The sequence below is a fragment of the Euleptes europaea genome, chromosome 11, assembly GCF_029931775.1.
Source record: "Euleptes europaea isolate rEulEur1 chromosome 11, rEulEur1.hap1, whole genome shotgun sequence".
NCBI lineage: Eukaryota > Metazoa > Chordata > Lepidosauria > Squamata > Sphaerodactylidae > Euleptes > Euleptes europaea.
The window spans coordinates 51551105-51571986 of NC_079322.1; the positions used below are offsets into that span (position 1 = coordinate 51551105).

The following is a 20882-nucleotide window of genomic DNA, read 5'->3' on the forward strand; positions in this document are numbered from 1 at the left end:
AGAAACGAGCAAGAGTCCAGTAGCACCTTAAAGGCTAACAAAAATATTTTCTGGCAAGGGATGAGCGTTTATTTATTGTTTTTTAGACGGAGCATCGCGTGTCTCCTTCTCCCCAGAACTAAGCATCCCTCGCTGGAATGCTATGGAATGTCTATTTCGAGCATAGTAGGCGGGCAGCCGTCCTCCCGAAACTACATTACCCAGAAGACCCCACGGCCAACCTCTTCCGCGAACGCGATTGTACTCAGGAGCGACTCTACCCAGAAGGCCGCGCGGGATGGAAGCCAGAACTACGTCCCCCAGAGGGCCTTGCGCAGGCCGAGTGATGGCGTGGCGTTTGTGGGGCGATCGGTGCCGGGGGAGTTCTTAGTGGGGCTCCCCTCTTCTGCTCGAGAGTCGCGGGAAGAGGCTTCGTCCGACGCAGCCCCCCGCCCCACACACAGAGGGGGTTGCTCGCGGACCGCAAGGATGAGGCGGGCCGGGCTGAGTAAGTGGGGCGAGCTGGGATGCGGGGAAGTGGCCCAGGTATCTCCCCCCCCCCCCAAGCGAAGAGGCCTGTTGTCAAGGCCGCGGTTGGTTGCCAAGGACCAGACCCTCTCCCGCCTCTCCACGTTTGTGCTCTCCTGACTAAGGGGACAAGCAAATGAAAACTTGGCCAGAGATAATAAAAGTCTTTTGGAAGGAGCCTGAAAACGGTGTTGGTCCGGGGGGGCTAACGATACACTGGCCAACCACCCCATAAACAAAGCCTGCCTGGTTAACGTCGGGATGTGACGTCACCCCGTGGGTCAGGAATGACCCGGTGCTTGCCAGGGGACTACCTTTACCTTTAATCACTTGCTCCTTCAGTGTTTTAAGCTTCTGTTGGGATAGGACTGAGTGAAAGTTTGGATATTCAGGTATTGGTATGGTTTTCTACACTGAGTGAAACAAAAGTCTAGTGGCGCATTAAAGACTTCATAACATTAAACAAAAATGGGCCATCGTATTGCAACTTATATGCTTCTGTTGGGATAGGATTGAGTGAAAGTTTGGATCTTCGGGTATTGGTATGATTTTCTACACTGAGTGAAACAAAAGTCTAGTGGCCCATTGAAGACTTAATAACATTAAACAAAAATGGGCCATTGTATTGCAACTTATATGCTTCTGTTGGGATAGGACTGAGTGAAAGTTTGGATCTTCAGGTATTGGTATGGTTTTCTACACTGAGTGAAACAAAAGTCTAGTGGCCCATTGAAGACTTAATAACATTAAACAAAAATGGGCCATCGTATTGCAACTTATATGCTTTTCCGGGAACACCACCGTAAAATCATGGGTCTAGTGCTTTATGTTGTGAAAGCATGGATCCATGGTGCGGATCATTGTGGTTTTTATATGGACTCTCCCAAAATTCACTATTAAATTATACTGCACAAACAACATCAGCAAAAAAATTAAGGATTCTGAACTCTATTAGTACTATCATGGTGCAAAAAAAAAAAAGCATTTACATACATGGATTTTTCTGGATCGTCATGATTTTTGCAGGGAACCCACAAAATCAAAGTTAAAATCACACATATCTATGCCTGAAGATCACACATGACACTGCCTTATACTGACTCAGACCCTTGGTATGTCATGGTAAGTATTGTCTAATCAGACTGGTAGCAGGTCTTCAGTGTCTCAGGCAGAGGTCTTTCACATCACCTTACCTAGTCCTTTCAAGTGGAGATGCCAGGGTTTGAACCTGGGACCTTCATACCATGCAGATGCTCTGCCACTGAGCCAAAGCCCCTCTCTTACTGTACCATAAAAAGCAGGTATTCAGTGCATCTTGGCATTAGCAGATGCTACACGGACATGCTGAAAATGAAATTGGATCTTTAGTTTTTGGTGTATGTGTGTAAAATTCATGAGGAACAAGCCCAATCAGATGCCTTTCAAATAAAACTGGTACTACTTTGTTACTTATATTGAAAGGATCCTAATATTTCGGGGCCTCCTGTTGAAACAGTAGTCCTGTTTGTTCCTATCGTCTGGTGAACAAGCAACAATCTTTCACGTTAATGCATAATGATTTATTTAATTATTTTAATGAAAATATTTTTCTTTGCTTGTCTGTTTGAGGACATTAGGGTGGCTTAATGATCAACTAAACGCAATATACAACAAACATCATAGGCAAATAAAACCCCAGCAGGACAGTACCACGACAGTGGAATCAAAACTGAAAAAACCCATCATAGCAAAAAGTCACCAGAGAACCAGGAAGGAGTTAATGCTCAATTGTTGTTGCTGATGACACAGAGCACCCTGGAAGAGCAGCATACAGAAATGCCAAATGATAAATCCCTGTATTTGTTTGCATTTCTGTCATTCTTCTACTAATGGTTTCTCTTCCTTACGTTAACTATTTTGATTGCTACGTGGACTGTATTAACAAAGCTTTGGTAACAAAGTCAGTTTCCAAGACTGGATGTGTAAATAATGTTATATCGTGTTGATGGAAAAGATGTTTTCCTTCATCTAATTGTTGAAAATAAGAAGTAAGTAATTTTTGGACCAGTAATCGCTAGTTGTTTTGGAATAGGACTTTACCAATGAAAAATGCCAGTCAGTCAAGATCTTTTTAAAATATATAGGGTTGGATCGGCTAAACATTAGTAAAAACTTCCCGACAGAGCAGTTCCTCAGTGGAACAGGCTTCCTTGGGAGGTGTTGGGCTTTCCGTAGGAGGTTTTTAAGCAGATGCTAGATGGCCATCTGACAACAATGCTGATTCTGTGAATTTAGGCACCTCATGAGAGGGAGGGCCGGAAGGGATGTGTCAGTGCTTGGCTTCATGGCACTTCCTTGCATGCCCAGGGTAATGCCAATCACCATTTGGGGTCAGGAAGCAATTTTCTTCTAGGCCAGATTTGCCAGGGATGCTGGAGGGTTTTTTGTAGTTGTTACCATCTTCTGGCCATGGAGTAGGGATCGCTAGGTGTGTGTGGTTGGAGGTAGTTGTGAATTTCCTGCATTGTGCAGGGGGTTGGACTAGATGACCCTGGAGGTCCCTTCCAGTTCTATGATTCTATCACTCAGATAGTTTCTACGGATGGAAAGAGGAGTGATTTTTGCTGGTTCCCCCTTCCAGGCACAGACCTGCAGTTCCAGCATAGTGTAGTGGTTCGGAGCGGTGGACTCTAATCTGGTGAACCAGATTGGTTTCCCTACTCATTCACATGAAGCCAGCTGGGTGACCTTGGGCTAGTCACAGTTCTCTCCAAACTCTCTCAGCCCCACCTACCTCACAAGGTGTCTGTTTGAATCTCCTTTAAAAAGGTAGAGAAGGTCGGCATATAAAAACCGACTCTTCTTCCTCCTCCTGCTCCCTGTCCCCCAAGAAAAGCATATTGGGAGGCATTATGAGCTACAGCTGGAGTGCGGAGGCGAGAAAGTTGCTCTCTGCTGATAGAAATCTTTCCACCAGCAGATATTTTTGGTAAGATAAAAGCCATGGACGTGAGGTGGAAAACTCTGCTTTACTTTGTCTGCTATCTAACTCCACCCCTTCCCCCTGGCATGCTGGGCTACTTGTTTTGTATTCCAAGACTGTTTGCACTGCTGTTTTAATAATGATTGTGTCTAGAATTTTTGGTGCTATTCCTTCCAGCGTAGTTAAACCTGTTTCCACAGATACTATTCATGAGAAAGTACCAACCTTTGTTTCAGGAGACAAATTTATTCGATAAATATTTACCCTTCCGCTCAGCCCTGAGGTCTTTGGGGCAGTTGAAATCAATAAAACCAATATTATAAAAGAACCTATCCCATGCCCACAACTGACAAATAACAATAACAAACAAATTGAAATATGTATTACGTAACAGAGTAAGCAGCATTTTAAAAAAATTAAAAGCAGAATAGAAGGGAGCTAAAAGCCAACGAAGCCAATCCTTATGCACCCAATTATTTTTAAAAAATTACAGAAGGGAGTAGAATGGCTAATTATTAAACCACAAAGCTGAACATCCAAAACAGATACAACAAATCAACTAATAATGACTCAACAAAAGGACTGAGCAAGTAAATATATTTTCACCTGGCGTTAGAAACTCAACAGATGCAACATCAAGTGACCAGCCTGGTAAGAGTCTCTCCACACGCAGGGTGCTGCAGCTGAAAAGGATGGCAGACAACATAGGGCAGGAGATGATCTCAGTGGGGATGATACGGAGATTAAGTAGTTGACACTGACTTTACCACAAATTATATAACAAGGTCTGTGTCTACTTCTTCACATGCACAGATAACACAGTCTAGCAACAATGAGTATTTTAGATTGACAGTGTTCGTATCCATAAAGGTCTACATGTAGCTTGAACCTAGTCTGATATATTCAGGAGTAAGTGCCACTGAACTCATTTGAATCCTTCCCCCCACTAAGCGTGCATAGAGTGCATTCTGAAACTCCCATTATCTGATCTTGACAAGTGCTAATTTTTGTGGATAAGGCAGGAGATACGTTGCCACTATGGTCATATTATGAACTGTGTGTAGAGGCTGTCTAACTTCAGGTTAACAGGCTGGAGTAGAAAACTTAAATATTCTCACAAGCCTTTCTTCCCTGTAGAATAATTAGGGAATTCCATGGAGAAAGTTGTCTGCACTGTAACATAGACAGCAATTGGTTTTCTGGGTTTTGGCCCTACCTGTCTTTTTCCTTATATCCAACTTCCATCCTTTCTCTGCACTGCCTTTTCAGAAGTCCTCACTGCTGTGGGCCACACAAAACCAACCTGCTATTCACAGGGCCAACCATGTATTTTGACTTGGCGTATTGGCCAGCCGTAATTTTTGGGTGCCACTGACCCTTCCTCACGCATTGAGAAGTTGAAGTAAGGGTTTAGGGAGTGATGATTTTTCTCCCCTCACACTAGCCTTTTGCAGAAAGCACACCTGTAAGCATCTGCAGAAACCCAGCAGTAAGAGGAAATATGAGGTGGTTTTTCTCTCACAAGCCGAGTGTTTGTAGGAGCCGCCTGCAGCATTGCCAGCAGGGAGTCAAACATTCTTCCTTCATTCCTCTGAATTTTCTGTGACCTACAGAAGAGGGAGAGTGTGTGTGGGGTATTTCTTTTCATACTGCTTCCCCCACCCCCAGCAGTTTAGTATGGAACTGAGAATAGAGGGAAGGGTATCTTTGTGCTGGATATGTGGGTCAGAAGTCAAGGGAGAGTCAAGGGAGATTTCCTTGCAGCTGTTGAGCAGCTATTACATAACAAATGTCATAAGTGCACTCTAGGAAACAATCCTGAAATTTCAGTTAAGTATCAGAGCTTTGAGTCACTGTCTGTAGACAAGGAATTAGCCTGCTTAATTCCCATTTACGAATGAGAGAATTGAGAAACTTTGCTTTTTTCATGTGGAAGCTGGTACCGTGGAAAGAACTGGGCTGTCATTGCATGTGACGTCAAACAGGCAGCCAGTGGCGCTGTATTAGACATACATAGTTTCTGGACTTTGACCGTGTCAAGCAGTTATTTCATATGTGGCCTGATGACTAAATCAGTGATCTGGTGTACAAGTGGCATGAGTAATATCTCAGCAGTTCTCTTGTTGTGACTACTTGGATGTGAAAAGTTCTGTTTCCCACTCTTGTTACCAAGAGAGGCAAACAGCTTTTCAGGTTATTTACCATTCCCAAATCTAGCAGTGTAAAGCACTTTTTTTTGGGTCACTCCTGCTTTATAAATGTGAGGTTTATAACATATATATTTAGAGGCACTGCATCATGCACAGCTTTTATTTTTTTTGTTTCCAAAACAGCTCTACTATTCAGAAATCAAGCAAATTTAGCTTTGTGAAATTAGTATTGTTTGAATTGGAAAGATAGCAAATTATGAGAAACATCTGAGTTGAAGAAGAAGAGGTGGTTTTTATACTCTTCTCTACCTTAAGAAGTCTCAAAGCAGCTTACAACCACCTTCCCCTCCCCACAACAGACCCCTTGTGAGGTAGGTGGGGCTGAGAGAGTTCTGAGAGAACAGTGTCTAGGCCAAGGTCACCCAGCAGGCTTCATGTGTAGGAGTGGGGAAACCATCCAGGTTCACCAGATTAGAGTCCACCACTCTTAACCACTACACCATGCTGGCTCTATACTATACATATAGGAACTGTCCTGGCAACAAAGGTAATTAGGTCTTCAAGTATTTTTGCCTAGGCTGGACCCGTGAAACACCCAAGACTGCATCACTTTATTTTGAGGTTGAACCCCTCTTGGTGGTCTTAGCATCTTAAAGACAAGTTGTTAAAAACAGAAGACCAACGTTGACCTGAAGCGATACAGTCCCTGCTGTCTTATGCAAACTGTACTTAAGTCATTTTGATATTACCCCTGCCCCATTTGTGATTCTGGAGCATTATAAATTGTTTAGGGTCAATGGAGTGATAAGGTTCCAGTGTTAGCTGACATAATAATAATTCCCTGAAGGTTATCCTTCTTGGGGCAGAAAATCATTCTCACACCTGAAGTCCTTTGTGATGCTCTACTTTTTGATCCAAGTAGTAGGGAACTGTCCACTAAAAGCAGGTTGTTAATAAGACCTAGTGACAACATGCTTGCTGTGACAAAAGTCCAGTTCCAGTGATTTCTCTGGAAATTAGTCATGACTAACCTTTGATGGATTGTGCTCTTGATCTCTTACCCATCCTGCCCTATCAAGCTTGCCTGTGGTTCAGTATTCTTGTTCAAGGAGAAATCGGAAGCGTATACATTGTTAACCAACCTGTTTGCGGTGTTTCCAACTGTGTCCTGAAAGTGGTGGATTACAAACTGCAAGACTAATATAACTGAAATGTAACATCAGGGCAGGTTTTAAACAGTAGCTCTCACATGCCGGACCTGGAACCACCTTTGGACACTAAAGAGCAGAAATCCCTGGAGACTTTATGACATCTGCCATTTGGAAAAGGTGGTTTGGTTCAGTGGTGTGATGAGACATGACACACTTGTTGCATATGCTTTAAGGAAATACACATTCATGCTGTACATATTTTTTTACACGTACATATGAATCTGAAAATCTGAAACACTTGTCTTCATTCTAGAAGAAGAGTTGTTTTTTATATGCCGACTTTCTCTACCACTTAAGGAAGAATCAAACCGGCTTACAATCACCTTCCCCTCCCCACAACACACCCTGTGGAGCTGAGAGAGTTCTAACAGAGCTGTGACTCCCCCAAGGTCACCCATCTGGCTTCATGTGGAGGAGTGGGGAAACCAACCCGGTTCTCCAGATTAGAGTCCACCGCTCTTAACCACTACACCACACTGGCTAGTTGCAAGAAGTGTATTTCAAATTATACGATAGCATTTGAATATGGTTGGGAGCCCAGGATATTATAGAGCTAAAATACATGGACAGAGATGCATTCCATATGATAGAGAGGATCTGGTTTAAAGAACAGTGATTATTCCCTCCTCCTTGAATGCTTTCCATTGTGAAAACAATGGCAGTGGAAGCACGGATTCAGATTGTTCAGCCGTTTTTAAACTCTGTATGAGCAAAGAAATGGGTTTCAGATTGCGGGGATGGAAAGTCTTGGAGCAAAAACTTGGTGGATCATGTACATTTTCTTGTGAGTGTGTGTCTAGGACTGTAAATTGCATAACAGTGTACTTCCCTTGATCTTTTAAAAGTGGCTGATAGCATAATAAAAAGAAAAAGAACATTGATCTTTTCCCCTCAGATACCCTGTGTTCTGGCTGTGTTTCTGGTGCCTAAACTGATTGTCTTTTCAGGTGAAGGAACAGCTAGTGGCAATTATGGCTATACCAATAGTGGATACAGCGTATACGAGGAAGAAAATGAAACGTTAACTGAAAGCTTGCGTTCAAAAGTCACTGCCATAAAATCAGTAAGTGTACCATTATAGCAACAGCATTAAAATTTATTGGTGTACTTAATACTTGCTCAATCAGCGTAGCGGCAAGATAGTAAAAATTCAGACTGCCTAATTGAATTCAGGCGAAATCTTGCCTATCGAACAGTATACCTCATCCATTCATGGAACAAATTCCTCCCCTAATTGGATTTGAAGGCCACAGCTGCCCTTTTGGCTAATCAAGATTCAAGTTGCATGTTGAGACATAGCAGAAGCTATGCTTCTCTGGCACATTGTGAGTTGGCATTTCCTAGGCTGGGCATTGCATTCCCCAGGGAGCTTTAAGTCGGTTGGGTCAGTGGCAAACCCTGCCAATAAAAGTTGTTATTCTCAGGCTAGACTCTTTCAGTGCCAGGGAAATAATCACAGCTGAAGTTTAATTAAACCGTACAGTGGGCTTTGTCAAATAAAATAGAAATGGAGCGCCTGACCCAATCCCTTAGTCCATTCAACAGCTGTGAAGCACAGTGGTTCCCCCCCCATGCAGACTTAAGTCAACCAAGAGCACCATACATTGATCTGAGGTGCTCCTCAGAGAAAGTATTTGAGGAATTTGATTGGACCCAGCCCCCTGTGGCAACCATTTTGTGGTGGTTTCCACTGTCTGTCCTCAAAATTCCAGCAGTGCTCATATTCTCAACAAGGATGGTGTCGCGCCCCTGCCGGGACCCCTGCACCGTCAGGCGGGACTGGCCCTGATGCAGAGCTCCCTGAGTGAATCCAACCCTTTTCCGCTAGGGTTTCTTCGGCCTCAGACCACTCAGCGGAGGAGGATGTCCCTTCCTCCTCTGAGCTGGCCAGCTTGCTCGCTCCTCAGACAGGGCAAGTGAGCTCCTCCAGCCATCCTCATCGGCCTCCACCCATCCAGTTTTTATACCCCTCCACCACCTGTGTTCCCCTCCAATCGCCTCAACCCGAGGCTATATCTAACCCCTCCCCTTTCTCTGGCTTGCCTCACCCCAGTAGTCCCTCTGTCCGGCTCAAGCTCTACCGCCTGCCTTGAGACGGTCAAGCTCCGGGCAAATCAGGACGTCGGGCTCCTGGCCTCCACGCCTGTTTCCTCTCGCAACCCCACCACAACCCTCCTTTGGTTATCGGGGCGGGAGCCACGCCGGCTCCTCTGCCGCCCGCTTCCTTCTGACCTCCGCAGCCTCCTCCCCCCTGGCCGGCCGAGAGGTTCGGAGTTTGGCGCCTCCCCGGGGGCCTCCGCCCGCCCCCCAGCCCAGTCGCCCCAGAACGCCGTCGCGCCTGCTGGACCCTGCCTGCGGGGCCAGGTCCCCCCCCCGCCTCCTTCCCCGCTCGCCAGCTGACGAGCAGGGCCGTTGTCAGCCGCGTGGGCCTCCAGGCCCTTTGCCGGGGCGTGCGGAAACGGCCCGGGTTGGCCGCTGCCTGTCGCCCCTTCTGGCTCCTTCCCCGGTAAGTGGGGTTTCTGGGGGTCTTCCCCCCCTGTCAATGGTAGTGGGGACCGGGGTTCCCGGGCTGTCCCAGGAGCCCGGGTGGGAGGGCGACTCGGGACAGATGGCAATCTCTGTGTTATTACATAGCTTTCCTCTAGTATCCACAGATATTGTTATCCTGAGCAGGCAGTTTCTACTTAGGTTGGGGAATTAGCTGGAGACAGAGAGCGAGAGGCGGTAACTGGGATCAATAATCTATGTATACCAAGATTGTCCCAGGTGAGAACTCTTAAATGAGCAGGCAGTTGTATAATTGAAAAAAAATTTTTTTAAAGAGTAAAAATAAGAAATCGATTTCAACAATGAACATGCACATGCAAAGCATACAAGAGCTGACTAGAAGAAAAGGGAGGAGGTTTGTATAGCGTTTCAGGGAAGGGTAATAGGTACCAGTCTTGAAGGGATATCCATGAGAGCAGCGCTAAGGAGGAAAATGACCAGCGTTTCCAGAAGCAAAGAGAGAGGCCCACATACATGTGGGGGTGGGTGCACGGATCCAAGCCACACAAACACTGTGATGGCCAAAGGACCAGTTTGAATACCCTGAAATGGGTCCTGAGGCAGTCTGAGGTATTCTGGCGGGAAAGCCAGAGAGCCAAGAACCGATTTTGTCGGGGTTCCGACAAAAGGGTAGGAGAGACTTAATGGGTTGTTAGGTCCCAAGAGAGTGCCTGGTCCACTCCCTTGAATACTGATTGATTGGAGGGATGGGTGCAGATAGGGTGCGTAATGGTCTGCTCAGAGCGCTGATTAAATCACCTTAGAGTGACACAGTGGGGTTTTGCTAGCCCCATTGTTAAGCCACGCACAACTTTAGGCCAGGGGAAAAGATCAGCTGCCAACCTAATTCCTGCCTGCCCAGGCTTGAACACAACCAAAATGGATCCCAAAAATGCATTAGGGGCATCCTTTTTGTGGGAGCAGTGCCCTGGTGTCAGTCTTGGAAACCCCTTTTCCCTCCATGAAGCCCTTTAACGGTAGGAGGGGTCCAACTCCTCACAATGTGGTTTAAAAAATAAAATGAGAAACTAAAAAGGTAATTGTAAGCAGAATGCTTAAGTTACTAGAAATTGAATGAAGCTATTGCTACCTTATTTTCACCTGGAATGGCCTGCCTGATGAGGTGAGAGGAATACTTCCATGTTTCTGTCATTCTGCAAACTGTTTAAAACATAATTTGTTCTGGAGGGCATTTTTATAAAGGAAATAAGGCTGTAGTTTTATGAAATCGTTCATTAGGGCATTTTGGTATAGGGAACTGGGCTCTAGTCTATTCCACTCTTTACTGTATGTATTGTCTTGCTACATTGTTTTCTACTTTTGTAATTCCATGTTTTTCATTGTTTGTGATACGTCTGGTAATTTTTTTGCATTGCTTCTATGTTTGTTTCTAATTCTAGTCCTGTTGCATTGTGTGTTGGATGTGTGCTGATCTTTGATTGTATTGTTTTATGCTTTGTAATCTACCTTGTCTCAGTCAGAAAGTGTTATTTTTAAAGATAATTTGTGTTTGAAAAAAATGGAACTATAGACTGCTGTTGATTATTCTCTTACAGAATACTTTTATTGATGTTTTTCTATGAGCTGGATCTTCAAGGTGTTGTTTAGAAGTTTCTTAGCAATATTTGGTTCTCCCCAAACAAATGTTTTTTGTATAATGTATTCCATTTAGTAGTTTGAGTTTTAATGGATCACTTTCTGTCCTCTCCCTCCCGTTATAGCTTTCTATTGAAATTGGAACAGAAGTTAAACAGCAAAATAAAATGCTAGGTGAAATGGTACGTATATGATCCACATTCTCACTTGCTTTAAGTTAGCTCGGAATGTGTTTTTCCCTCAGTGCGTTTCCTTGTGTTTTCTTGGTTGAAATGTGGCCTTACTAAGACTTATGTGCTGTAATACGGGTGGGTGGGTGCTTTTGTTTCCAATCTATTTTAACAGTATCGGTTTTGAACTTTTTCGTCTCTTCACCTTTAAAGCATCTAGAAATGTCTGTTGAGAAGTGCCAAAATGTTCACATACTTATGTTCCATGGATTCCTTTTTTAAAGACAAGCAGCCTAATCCAGCTAGGGACACGGCTTATTTTTGTGCATGTATTCTCATGTATATGTATCCCCATATGGATGGATGTGTACAAATGGATGCTGCACATGTGGTTGCCTTCTCCACTCCAGCAGATGGGGCCATAGACATAGCTCTTTCTAAATGATGACATTTCTAACCCTCAGATGTTTAGTTCTGGGAGCTAAATTCACTCCAACCCACCCATTTCCTTTTCACCTGCCAAACAGCTGATGTTTAACTTTTTTTTAAAAGACTTCTGTCCATGTGACCTGGCTGCTCTGTGCCCTACTTGTAGGGCTTCTGGGTGTGTCTGGTTGGCAGCTATGAGAAGTATGCTGCTGCTAGACTAGATGGACCACTGGTCCATTTTTAAAAATTAAATCTATATCCCGCCCTCCCCAGCAAAGTCGGGCTCAGGGCAGCGCACAGCATGCTTAAAAACATCATTTCATTAATAAAACATTCTTAATAAAATTTGCCCCATGCTCCTCTGCGTCAGGGCAAAGCAATTCAGCGGTCATATTCTATCTGTCGGGAGCGCTCTGATTGTGGGATCCTGCATGGCAGGGGGTTGGACTGGATGGCCCTTGTGGTCTCTTCCAACCTTGTGTGATTTTGTAAACCCGTGGTTCTCAAAGTGGGCAGTACCACCCCCTGGGGGGGTGGGATTACCTAGGGGGGCACTAAGAGGGCAGCAGGGAGGCACTAGAGGTGGGGCCCTTCAACTGTGTTGTTTATTAATTTACAGTAGATCAAGGTATGACACCATTCTGGCAAATTTGGTGGAGACTATCAGAATTTTTTTCCAGACTTTGAAGAGCTGGCACCACTGGATCAAGTTGATCAGTTTTGTTGAATAAATTTCAACTAAAAAGTTTTAATTTGATTTTGAATAGATGTGGAATTGTTACTGTTGTGAAATTTTATTATTATCTTCTTTAGTGAGTCATGTAAACTCCTATTTTGAAAAATTCTTTTTATAGGATAGAGTAGGGGGCACTGGGGTTCAGTTTATGGAACCGGGGGGGCGGTGGCCCGAAAGTTTGAAAACCCCTGTTCTAAACTGTAACCTAAAGCTGTGCATTTGAACTTCTCATAGTGAGACCTGGTTGGAGGAGGGGAGAGATGTTAACCTTTCCCAACTTGCCGCCAGGGTACTCAGCCTGATGGGTGGGGAGGTGTTGTCGCTGTAGTCTTATTGGGATTCTGTCCCCCTGGCTTGATGCCTTGTCTGGGACTCTGCTGGGTTTGAGACTGTGTATCTTGTGGTGGGAGCACGAGACAGGATTGGGATTCTGATGCTGTACCACCCACCCCACTGCCCAACTGTCTCCCTGCCTGACCTTGTGAAGGTGGTCTTGGATGTGGTGTTGAGGACTCCTAAGCTGGTTGTCTTGGGGGACTCCAACATGCATGCCAAAGCGACCTTGTCGGGAGCGGCTCAGGATTTCATGGTCTCCATGAAAACCATGGGCATGTCTCAGGTAATAATAGGCCCCTTATACTGTGCAGGTCACACTCTTGATATGGTGTTTAGTTCTGGGCAGGAAGAACATGATCTGAAGGTCGGGGGATTGAAGACGGTCCCCTTGTCATGGACAGATCACTGCTTGCTGGGTTTAGACTTACAGGGATACCAAGACTCCACTGTTTAAGATGATCCGCCCCCATAGCCTGAAGGATCCAAAAGGTTTTCAGGCATCATTGATTTTCCTGCTGATGTGGTTGGTGCTCCTGTCAATGTTCTGGTTGACCTCTGGAATGGGGAAATCACCTGGGCAACTGATGTGCTTGCACCTAGGCACCCTCTCTCAGGTCTAAGAGTCCGGGCACCCCCTTGGTGTACTGAGGGGCTGCAGGCAACAAAAAGACAGTGGAAATAGCTAGAGTGACAGTGGAGAAAGACTCGGGATGAATCTGAGAAGGCACAAGCTAGAGCTCATTTGAAAGTCTACTCTGTGGTAGTGATGTGGCAAAGAAGCAATGCTTTTCCGCCACCGCTGCATCCGCACAGTGTTGACCTGCAGAACTCTTCTGATGGTCAGGGGCCTATTGGATTCTGGCCAGCAGGAGGAGGTGAAACACTCTGCAGCCCGCTACGATAATTTTGCTAAGCACTTTGTGGATAAAATCTCTTGCATCAGTTCTGATTTGGACTTTCCATTAGCAGGAACAGGGCTGGATGGTCCAGTTGAGTGGGATACCTTTTAGCTTGTGCAGTCTGAGGATGGGGACAGGATTCTGGGACGTTTGAGACCTAACACCTGTTTGTATGACCCTTGCCCCTCCTGGCTGCTTAAATTTGGGAGTGGGTGGGCTGGCAGACAGTAAATGCCTCCCTGAGAGACAGGGCTGTTGTTTCTGTCTTGACATGGACAATGGTGCATCCACTCCTAAGGAGACCTATTCTGGATCCAGGAGAGTTGAATAACTACCATCCAGTCTCAGATGTAACACTCTTGAGCAAGATGATTGAACAAGTGGTGGCTGGCTAATTTCAGAGATTCCTGAATGAAGCAGATTGTTTAGAGCCGTTCTCATCTGGTTTCAGGCCTTATTATGAGACTGAAATGGCCTTGGTTGCCTGGTAGATGACTTGTGCCAGGAGATGGGCAGGGGAGTGCAACCCTGTTAACTCTCCTGGACCTCTCAGATGTTTTTGATACCATTGTTCATAGTATCCTTCTGGATTACCTTTTGGGACTGGGAGGCACTGTTCTGTGAAGAGCTCCAAAAGGATCTCTACATACTGGAAGAATGGGCATTAAAATGGCAAATGAAATTAAATGTGGGTAAGTGTAAATTGATGAATATTGGGGCAAAAAATCCCAACTTCACATATACACTGATGGGATCTGTGCTGGCAGCGACAGACCAAGAAAGAAATCTTGGGGTGGTAGTGGATAGCTCAGTGAAGATATCAACCCAATGTCCTGCTGCTGTAAAAAAGGCAAATTCCATGCTGGCCATAATTAGACAAGGAATAGAGAATAAAACTGCTGCAATCATACTGCCCTTGTACAAATCTATGGTGAGACCACACTTGGAATACTGTGTACAGTTCTGGTCACCACACCTAAAAAAGGATATTATAGAGCTTGAGAAGGTGCAGAAAAGAGCAACCAAATGATTATGGGACTAGAGCAACTGTCCTATGGGGAGCTGTTAAGACGCTTAGGGCTGTTTAGCTTGGAAAGAAGGTGGCTAAGGGGGAGACAGGATCGAGGTCTATAAAATTATGCATGGTTTGGAGAGAGTGGACAGGGAGAAGTTTTTCTCCCTCTCCCATAATACTAGAACACGGGGTCATCTGCTGAAGCTGGAGGGTGAGAGATTAAAACAGATAAAAGGAAGTTTTTTTTCACACAACACATAGTTAAATTGTGGAACTCCCTGCCCCAGGATGTGGTGATGGCTGCCAGCTTGGAGGGCTTTAAGAGGGGAGTGGACATATTCATGGAGGAAAGGGGTATTCATGGCTATTAGTTAGAATGGATGCTAGTCATGCTGCATACCTATTCTCTCTAGTATCAGAGGAGCATGCCTATTATTTTGGGTGTGGTGGAACACAGGCAGGATGGTGTTTGTGGGCTTCCTAGAGGCACCTGGTTGGCCACTGTGTGAACAGACTGCTGGACTTGATGGGCCTTGGTCTGATCCAGCAGGGCCTTTCTTATGTTCTTATGTAGTGGTTCCAGTCCTACCTTGAGGGTAAGTTTCAGAGTGTGGTACTGGGGAACTGCAGCTCTGCTCCTTGGCCTTTGGCATACATGATTTGTCAAGGTTACATTTCATCCCCTATGCTTTTTAACATCTATGTAAAGCCGCTTGGAGAGGTCATCAGAAGGTTTGGGCTGTACTGCCAACAGTATGCAGATGACATTCAGCTCAATCTCACACTACCAGCAGATCCTAGGGAGGCTGTGGGAACCGTGAGCAGGGTCCTGGAGGCAGTTTTGAAATGGATGAAGGCTAACAAACTGAACTTAAATCCTGACAAAATGGAGGTGCTACTGGTGGTGGTGGTGGGAGATCTGATCCGGGTTATGCCCTGTTCTGGATAGGTTTGCACTCCCCTTAAAGAAGCAGGTTCGTAGCTTGGGGATGCTCCTGGACCTCCTGTTGGATAAACAAGTGACAGCAGTGGCCAGAGTAGCCTTTCAGCAGCTTTGGCTGGTGAGCCAGCTGCTGTCCTTCCTGGACAGAAAAGATCTTCCCACTGTGGTGCATGCCCTGGTAACATCTAGATTCGATTACTGCAGTGTGCTGCATGTGGTGCTGCCCTTCAAGACTGTCCGGAAGTTACGGTTGGTACAGAAGGGTGCGGCCAGAGTGTTGACTGGAGTGGGTCATAGGGACCATATCACTTCAATCTTGTTCCTCCTACACTGGCTTCCAATTTGCTTCTTCGCTCAATACGAGGTGCTGATATTGACCTGTAAAGCCCTGTACAGCCTAAGACCAACATACTTCAAGGACCACCTTCTCCCATATGAACCTACCTGCTCACTCGAGTCATCTTTGGAGGCCCTGCTTCGGTTGCCCCTACCATCTGAGGCCACATAGGTTTGGAATTTCCTCCCCAGAGAGATTCATTTGTCTCCATCAGTGTCTTTTGCCAGGAGGTGAACACGTTTTTGTTTGATCTGGCATACTCCCAATAAAGGTTATTGGTCCTTCTTCTAGTGTTGTTTATGTGTTTTTAATTGAATTTATATTTTAATTGTATTTTAATTGTTTAAATGTTTTTTGTTAGCTGCCTTGTTTACCTGATTGGGTGGAAAAGCAGTATAAACTATTTTAAATAAACTAATTAATGCAAACAATTCTCTCTTTTTACTATAGGATGATGCTTTTGATTCAACAGGTGGATTTCTTGGCGCGACAATGGGTAGATTAAAAACTCTTTCAAGAGGAAGCCAAACAAAACTCTTATGCTACATGATGCTCTTTTCGTTGTTCGTCTTTTTTGTAATTTACTGGATTATTAAACTGAGGTGATGCAGATTCTTCATTATGACATTATAATTAGTGGTACCGGACTTGTAGAAAGGTCTTTCTGAAAAATGGGAAACTATTTTTTGTATAAACATTATTAATGCATCTGGGACTATTCTGTGAATTTCCTGTGTTTATCAGGCTAGAAACCTTTCTGTTAACCCTTATTTTCTTGGGTTCTTACACTGAATTCTGCTCAGGTCTGAGCACTCTTAAAGACAAAAATAGCTACTGGGGTGGGGCAGGAGGAGATGTCATACTATATTTTTAACATTGCAGAGAAACAAAAAGGGGAGGGTGTTCCGGTCCAAGAAAAAAATTTCCACTTTGCACCTACAGATTTTTTTTTCCCCAATCAAAGTTCCAGGCATAGTAAAAAAGCAATCTCGTCTTGATTATGCTATGTTTCCATTATTGTCAAAGTTTCGGACATGATCAAGGCCTCATTGAGTTGAGCCTCATTGAGTTTAGCGGGAAATTTAAAAGCACGCGCTTTTAACATTCCCATTGAAATCAGTGAGGCTTCTGCTGTACTGTGTTCTGGTTGGCATGTGCCCACCGTGACTGGTTCATAGTTGCAGCGAGGATCTGTATTAACCTAGAATGAACAAAAATGGTTAAGAGGTAGAACTGCTGCTGCTCGGTTCCTTAAACTGCATGTTCATTGTTTGGGGGGTAGGGGGGAGACACAGCAGACACTCAGTCCAATTTATCAAAGGTGGTCATGGAAGTGGCCCTCTTTCTGGATCAGCATGGGTCTTGTGCCTGCATGTGGTTCCTTTTGGTGAATTGTGGTTAGTGTCAGCACAGTGAGGTTGGTTACTGTTTTGATAGCACTAACAGGTAATCTGGCTGTGATCTGAATATCTGTAGGTTGGGGAAAATGGCTCCAATGCGGATGGACATTGCTGTTTTTAGTTTACTGAGCGTGCAGCATCATGGCGACTTGGCATTGAATTATTAGTTAACATAACTGTGAAAACATTTTTGAAAATAGGGACCTGTAGTATTACAGGTTTTATACTAAAGAATATTTTGTGATGCCAGAAAAATACCACATACCTTCTAATGAGAAGCCCTACTGTACTTGTGTTGGCCATTCCTATCAAATTAAGCCACATGGCCTGTTTTTATGCTGCAGGTAACAAAATTATTATGTTGCTGTTATAGTATAACACCCATTTCACTGTATGAAGAGTTACTGTCACACTTGGCCAACTTCTTTAAATACTGTTTAATGGAACATGCCAGGATTTGTCGTTCTTACTTTTAATGAATAAAAACATATATGAAACCTTTTAGCTGGTATGAATTTATTACTGAAAATGGTACTTTTCTTTATTGAAGCTTTTAAAAATGCTAATGAGAATGCATTATTAAAAGCCATACATCCATTTTATATGAAGTGGCATTATGAAGAATATCCTTAACACTTGTACTAGTTACTGTGGAGGCTCAGCCGTGATACAGCTGTAATGTAACCATAGTTAAGATACATGGGCAACCCTGAGGGTTTCCCTTCCTTACCACTTTTTGTAATAATCATGGTGTGGGGTTGTATCTGCATCACTGTTGAACACGAACCTGCCCAAGCTTTGAGATCTGCCTCAGAGGCCTCAGAACTTAGATGGGTGTCAGGTTGCTCATGATATGCTGTCCTCAGACCCCCTTCTGAGACAACCTTTGTAGTATTATTTAGGTGATAGGTTAAATCTTTTTATTCAGTAGCTTTTAATAGTTAACTTTTGTTGCTGGTTTATGTCTCAGTGACATCCGTAATTGTGTATTTGTCCATTATTTAAAACAGCATTTTTATTTTTGTATTTGAACCTTTTAGTATTGATAATATTATCTTATGAGCTATGTTGGAGTTTTCATATAGAAAATCAGGAGATAAAATACAGAAGTGTATAAGATAACCATAATAAACTTTAGTGCACAATTTGAAACCAGGGGTGGAAGCTAGTTTTCAAACCCTGATTAATTTGCTACTCGTGTTAACCTTAATGTGGATATTTAAGTCAAGAGTCACTGGAAAAGACAGTCATGCTAAGAAAAGCTGAGGGCAGCAGGAAAAGAGGAGAAGACCCAACAAGAGATGGATTGACTCAATAAATTAAGCCTCAGCCCTCAGTTTGCAAGATCTGAGCAAGGCTGTCAAATATAGGACATTTTGGAGGGTCCTGATTCATAGGGTCGCCATGAGTTGGAAGCTACTTGACGGCACTTAACACAAACACATACACACACACAACATTTTAACAATTATGGAGTAGAAACAATTGATAATCATACAGTAGATATCTGAAGTTGCCCTGTAGTTATGGAAGGGTGGTAGAAGCCCACTAACCATGCAGTTATTCCTACTACTCTGTCACTGGTAGCCTGCTTCCATCACCTCATGTGATAATATGGTACTGGTCTAGTGTTACTTTTACCTTCAATTCAGGAAAGAGTGCAGTAGAAAGTGACAAATGCAGCTGAATTTGCACTTTCATGATCAGTGAAAGCCTGAAAATAGTAACTTCTACTTATTTATTTAAAACATTTATTAGTCGCCTTTCTACCTTGTGGAACTCAAGGCAGCTTACAATATAAATAGAACAATTATGATAAAAACACACAAAAGATGACAATTTAAAGTCTCCAATTAGGACTGCCAATAAATAAAAACTAAATTAGTTACTTGTCTACAAACTGGGTATTAAGCTGGCTATTCAAAATCAGCAGGTAGAAATTTCTATTAAGCTTCCCTAGACCCAGGGGTTGTCCTTTAACCGGTTTATGGATCAGGCTACGAAAAAATGTTTGACTATGAACAGCATAGCATTTCGCATAGATGGCTTTAAGAGTGGGTTATACCATATTAAGAGGCAGTAGCCAGTGTAGGAGGCAACATCAGGGGAAAGGCTTCACATCTGTGCCGTGTTTGTTAGCTTTCCAGGGCAACTAGTTGGTCACTGTGTGAAAGAGGATGCTGGACTAGATGGATCCAGCAAGCTTATATTCTTATGAAAGGAAACGAACTTCTACCATACTTACGTATCTTGCATTCCAGATAATTATAGGTAAGAAACATGTAACCCACAGCCCTGAGATTCAAGGTCTATAACTTGAAAAATACTTGCAGAGAACCTGCAATTCCCTCCTCCCCAAGATTCTGCAGAGATAGTGAAAAATTGGTTTAACACACAGGGCTGGATCCAACAACTTTACCACTGGTGAGAAAGTCTGAAGGGAGATCCCCACTGACTGCCAAAAAAGGCTGGGTTGGATCTCAGACCTGCATGAACAAAAGCCATGAGTGACGGGCTGTACTAAAGAGGGGAACTGGGTGAGACTGAATGAAAAAGTTGGCTGGATTCAATACATAGTTCACAAATGGGGAAATGTTACTAATGCCCTCTGTCACAGCAATTCCATGATTCATACTCATATTTCCTAGATACAGGAAGGGTTTGTTCTTGCTATACAATGGAGTAAATAGTGTAAATCAGTTCCTAAAATTACAGGATCTATCACAAACCAATGTTTGCAGCTTAATGCTAGTAAATTATTACTGCTTGGTTGTCAGTAATAAATTACGTTAATTTATGAAACCAGATGGAACTTTAGCAGGTTTGTTCTGCAATACATTCTGTGAATTATCCTCCTTAATTATTTCTATGCCAAACACTTCTGCACTAACAATAAACCTAACTAATGACTCTTGATCAGCCAAGGCATGTCTCATTGGTACTTCTAAGCTAGGATTCTTGGGGACACAAAATAGATTGACGTTAATGTGTGCTCCCTTACTGAAGACTAGGTGTTAAAATTCAAAACAGGTGTAAAGAATACAAAGCAATTAGCTGCAGTTAGTAATTGTGCTGAAGGGAAGGGGGCATGGTATAGCCTGATCTCATGAGATCTTGAAAGCAAAGCAGGGTTGGTACTTGGTTGGGAAACCACCAAGGAAGACTGACAAAGAAGGCAATAGCAAACCACCTCTGCTTCTCACTTGCCTTGAAAGCCCCTTGCTGGGGTGGCCATAAGTCAGTTGCAACGAGACAGAACTTGCATACATAGTAATTGTGTTTCTGCATTTACGACCAATTGCAGTTTCCAAGTTGTCTTCAAGGGCTTCTCCACATAAGAGTACACTGCAGTACTCTAGGCTTGGGAGGTTAATGTAGTTTGGATCAGCATATCTTATCAACAGTATAAAAGGGGAAGTAGCTTATGTGCTAGATGTAACAAATGGTATGACTTTATTTTTGCAAGAATAAGCTAGTCACAAACAGGCCACACCCCTGTGTGACGGTGGCTTGAGTTGGGGACAGGCCATGGCATGTTTGTGGAAATAGAAAGCACCCGATCGTGCTTTTTTTTGGGGGGGTGGTGGTGGTGATGTATGACCTATGGTCTGTACACAACGCAAGAGTCCTGCAACATGAACAGT

General features: G+C 43.8%; 1 protein-coding gene across 1 annotated transcript; it reads left to right on the top strand.

The window, feature by feature from the left end:
• Window positions 1–444: 444 nt before the first annotated feature.
• Window positions 445–16522, top strand: BET1 (Bet1 golgi vesicular membrane trafficking protein). The gene is made up of 4 exons (XM_056857424.1): window positions 445–487; window positions 7778–7893; window positions 11099–11155; window positions 16289–16522. The coding sequence occupies exons 1-4, from the start codon at window positions 469–471 to the stop codon at window positions 16442–16444; spliced, it is 348 nt and encodes a 115-aa protein (XP_056713402.1). The 5' UTR covers window positions 445–468; the 3' UTR covers window positions 16445–16522.
• The last annotated feature ends 4360 nt before the right edge of the window (window positions 16523–20882 follow it).

Bases quoted from the DNA above. Each gene is read 5' to 3' on its own strand.
- BET1 (XM_056857424.1), top strand. The intron at 7,894-11,098 runs GTAAGTGTACCA...CTCCCGTTATAG, and splicing joins AAGTCACTGCCATAAAATCA to CTTTCTATTGAAATTGGAAC. The intron at 11,156-16,288 runs GTACGTATATGA...TTTTTACTATAG, and splicing joins ATAAAATGCTAGGTGAAATG to GATGATGCTTTTGATTCAAC.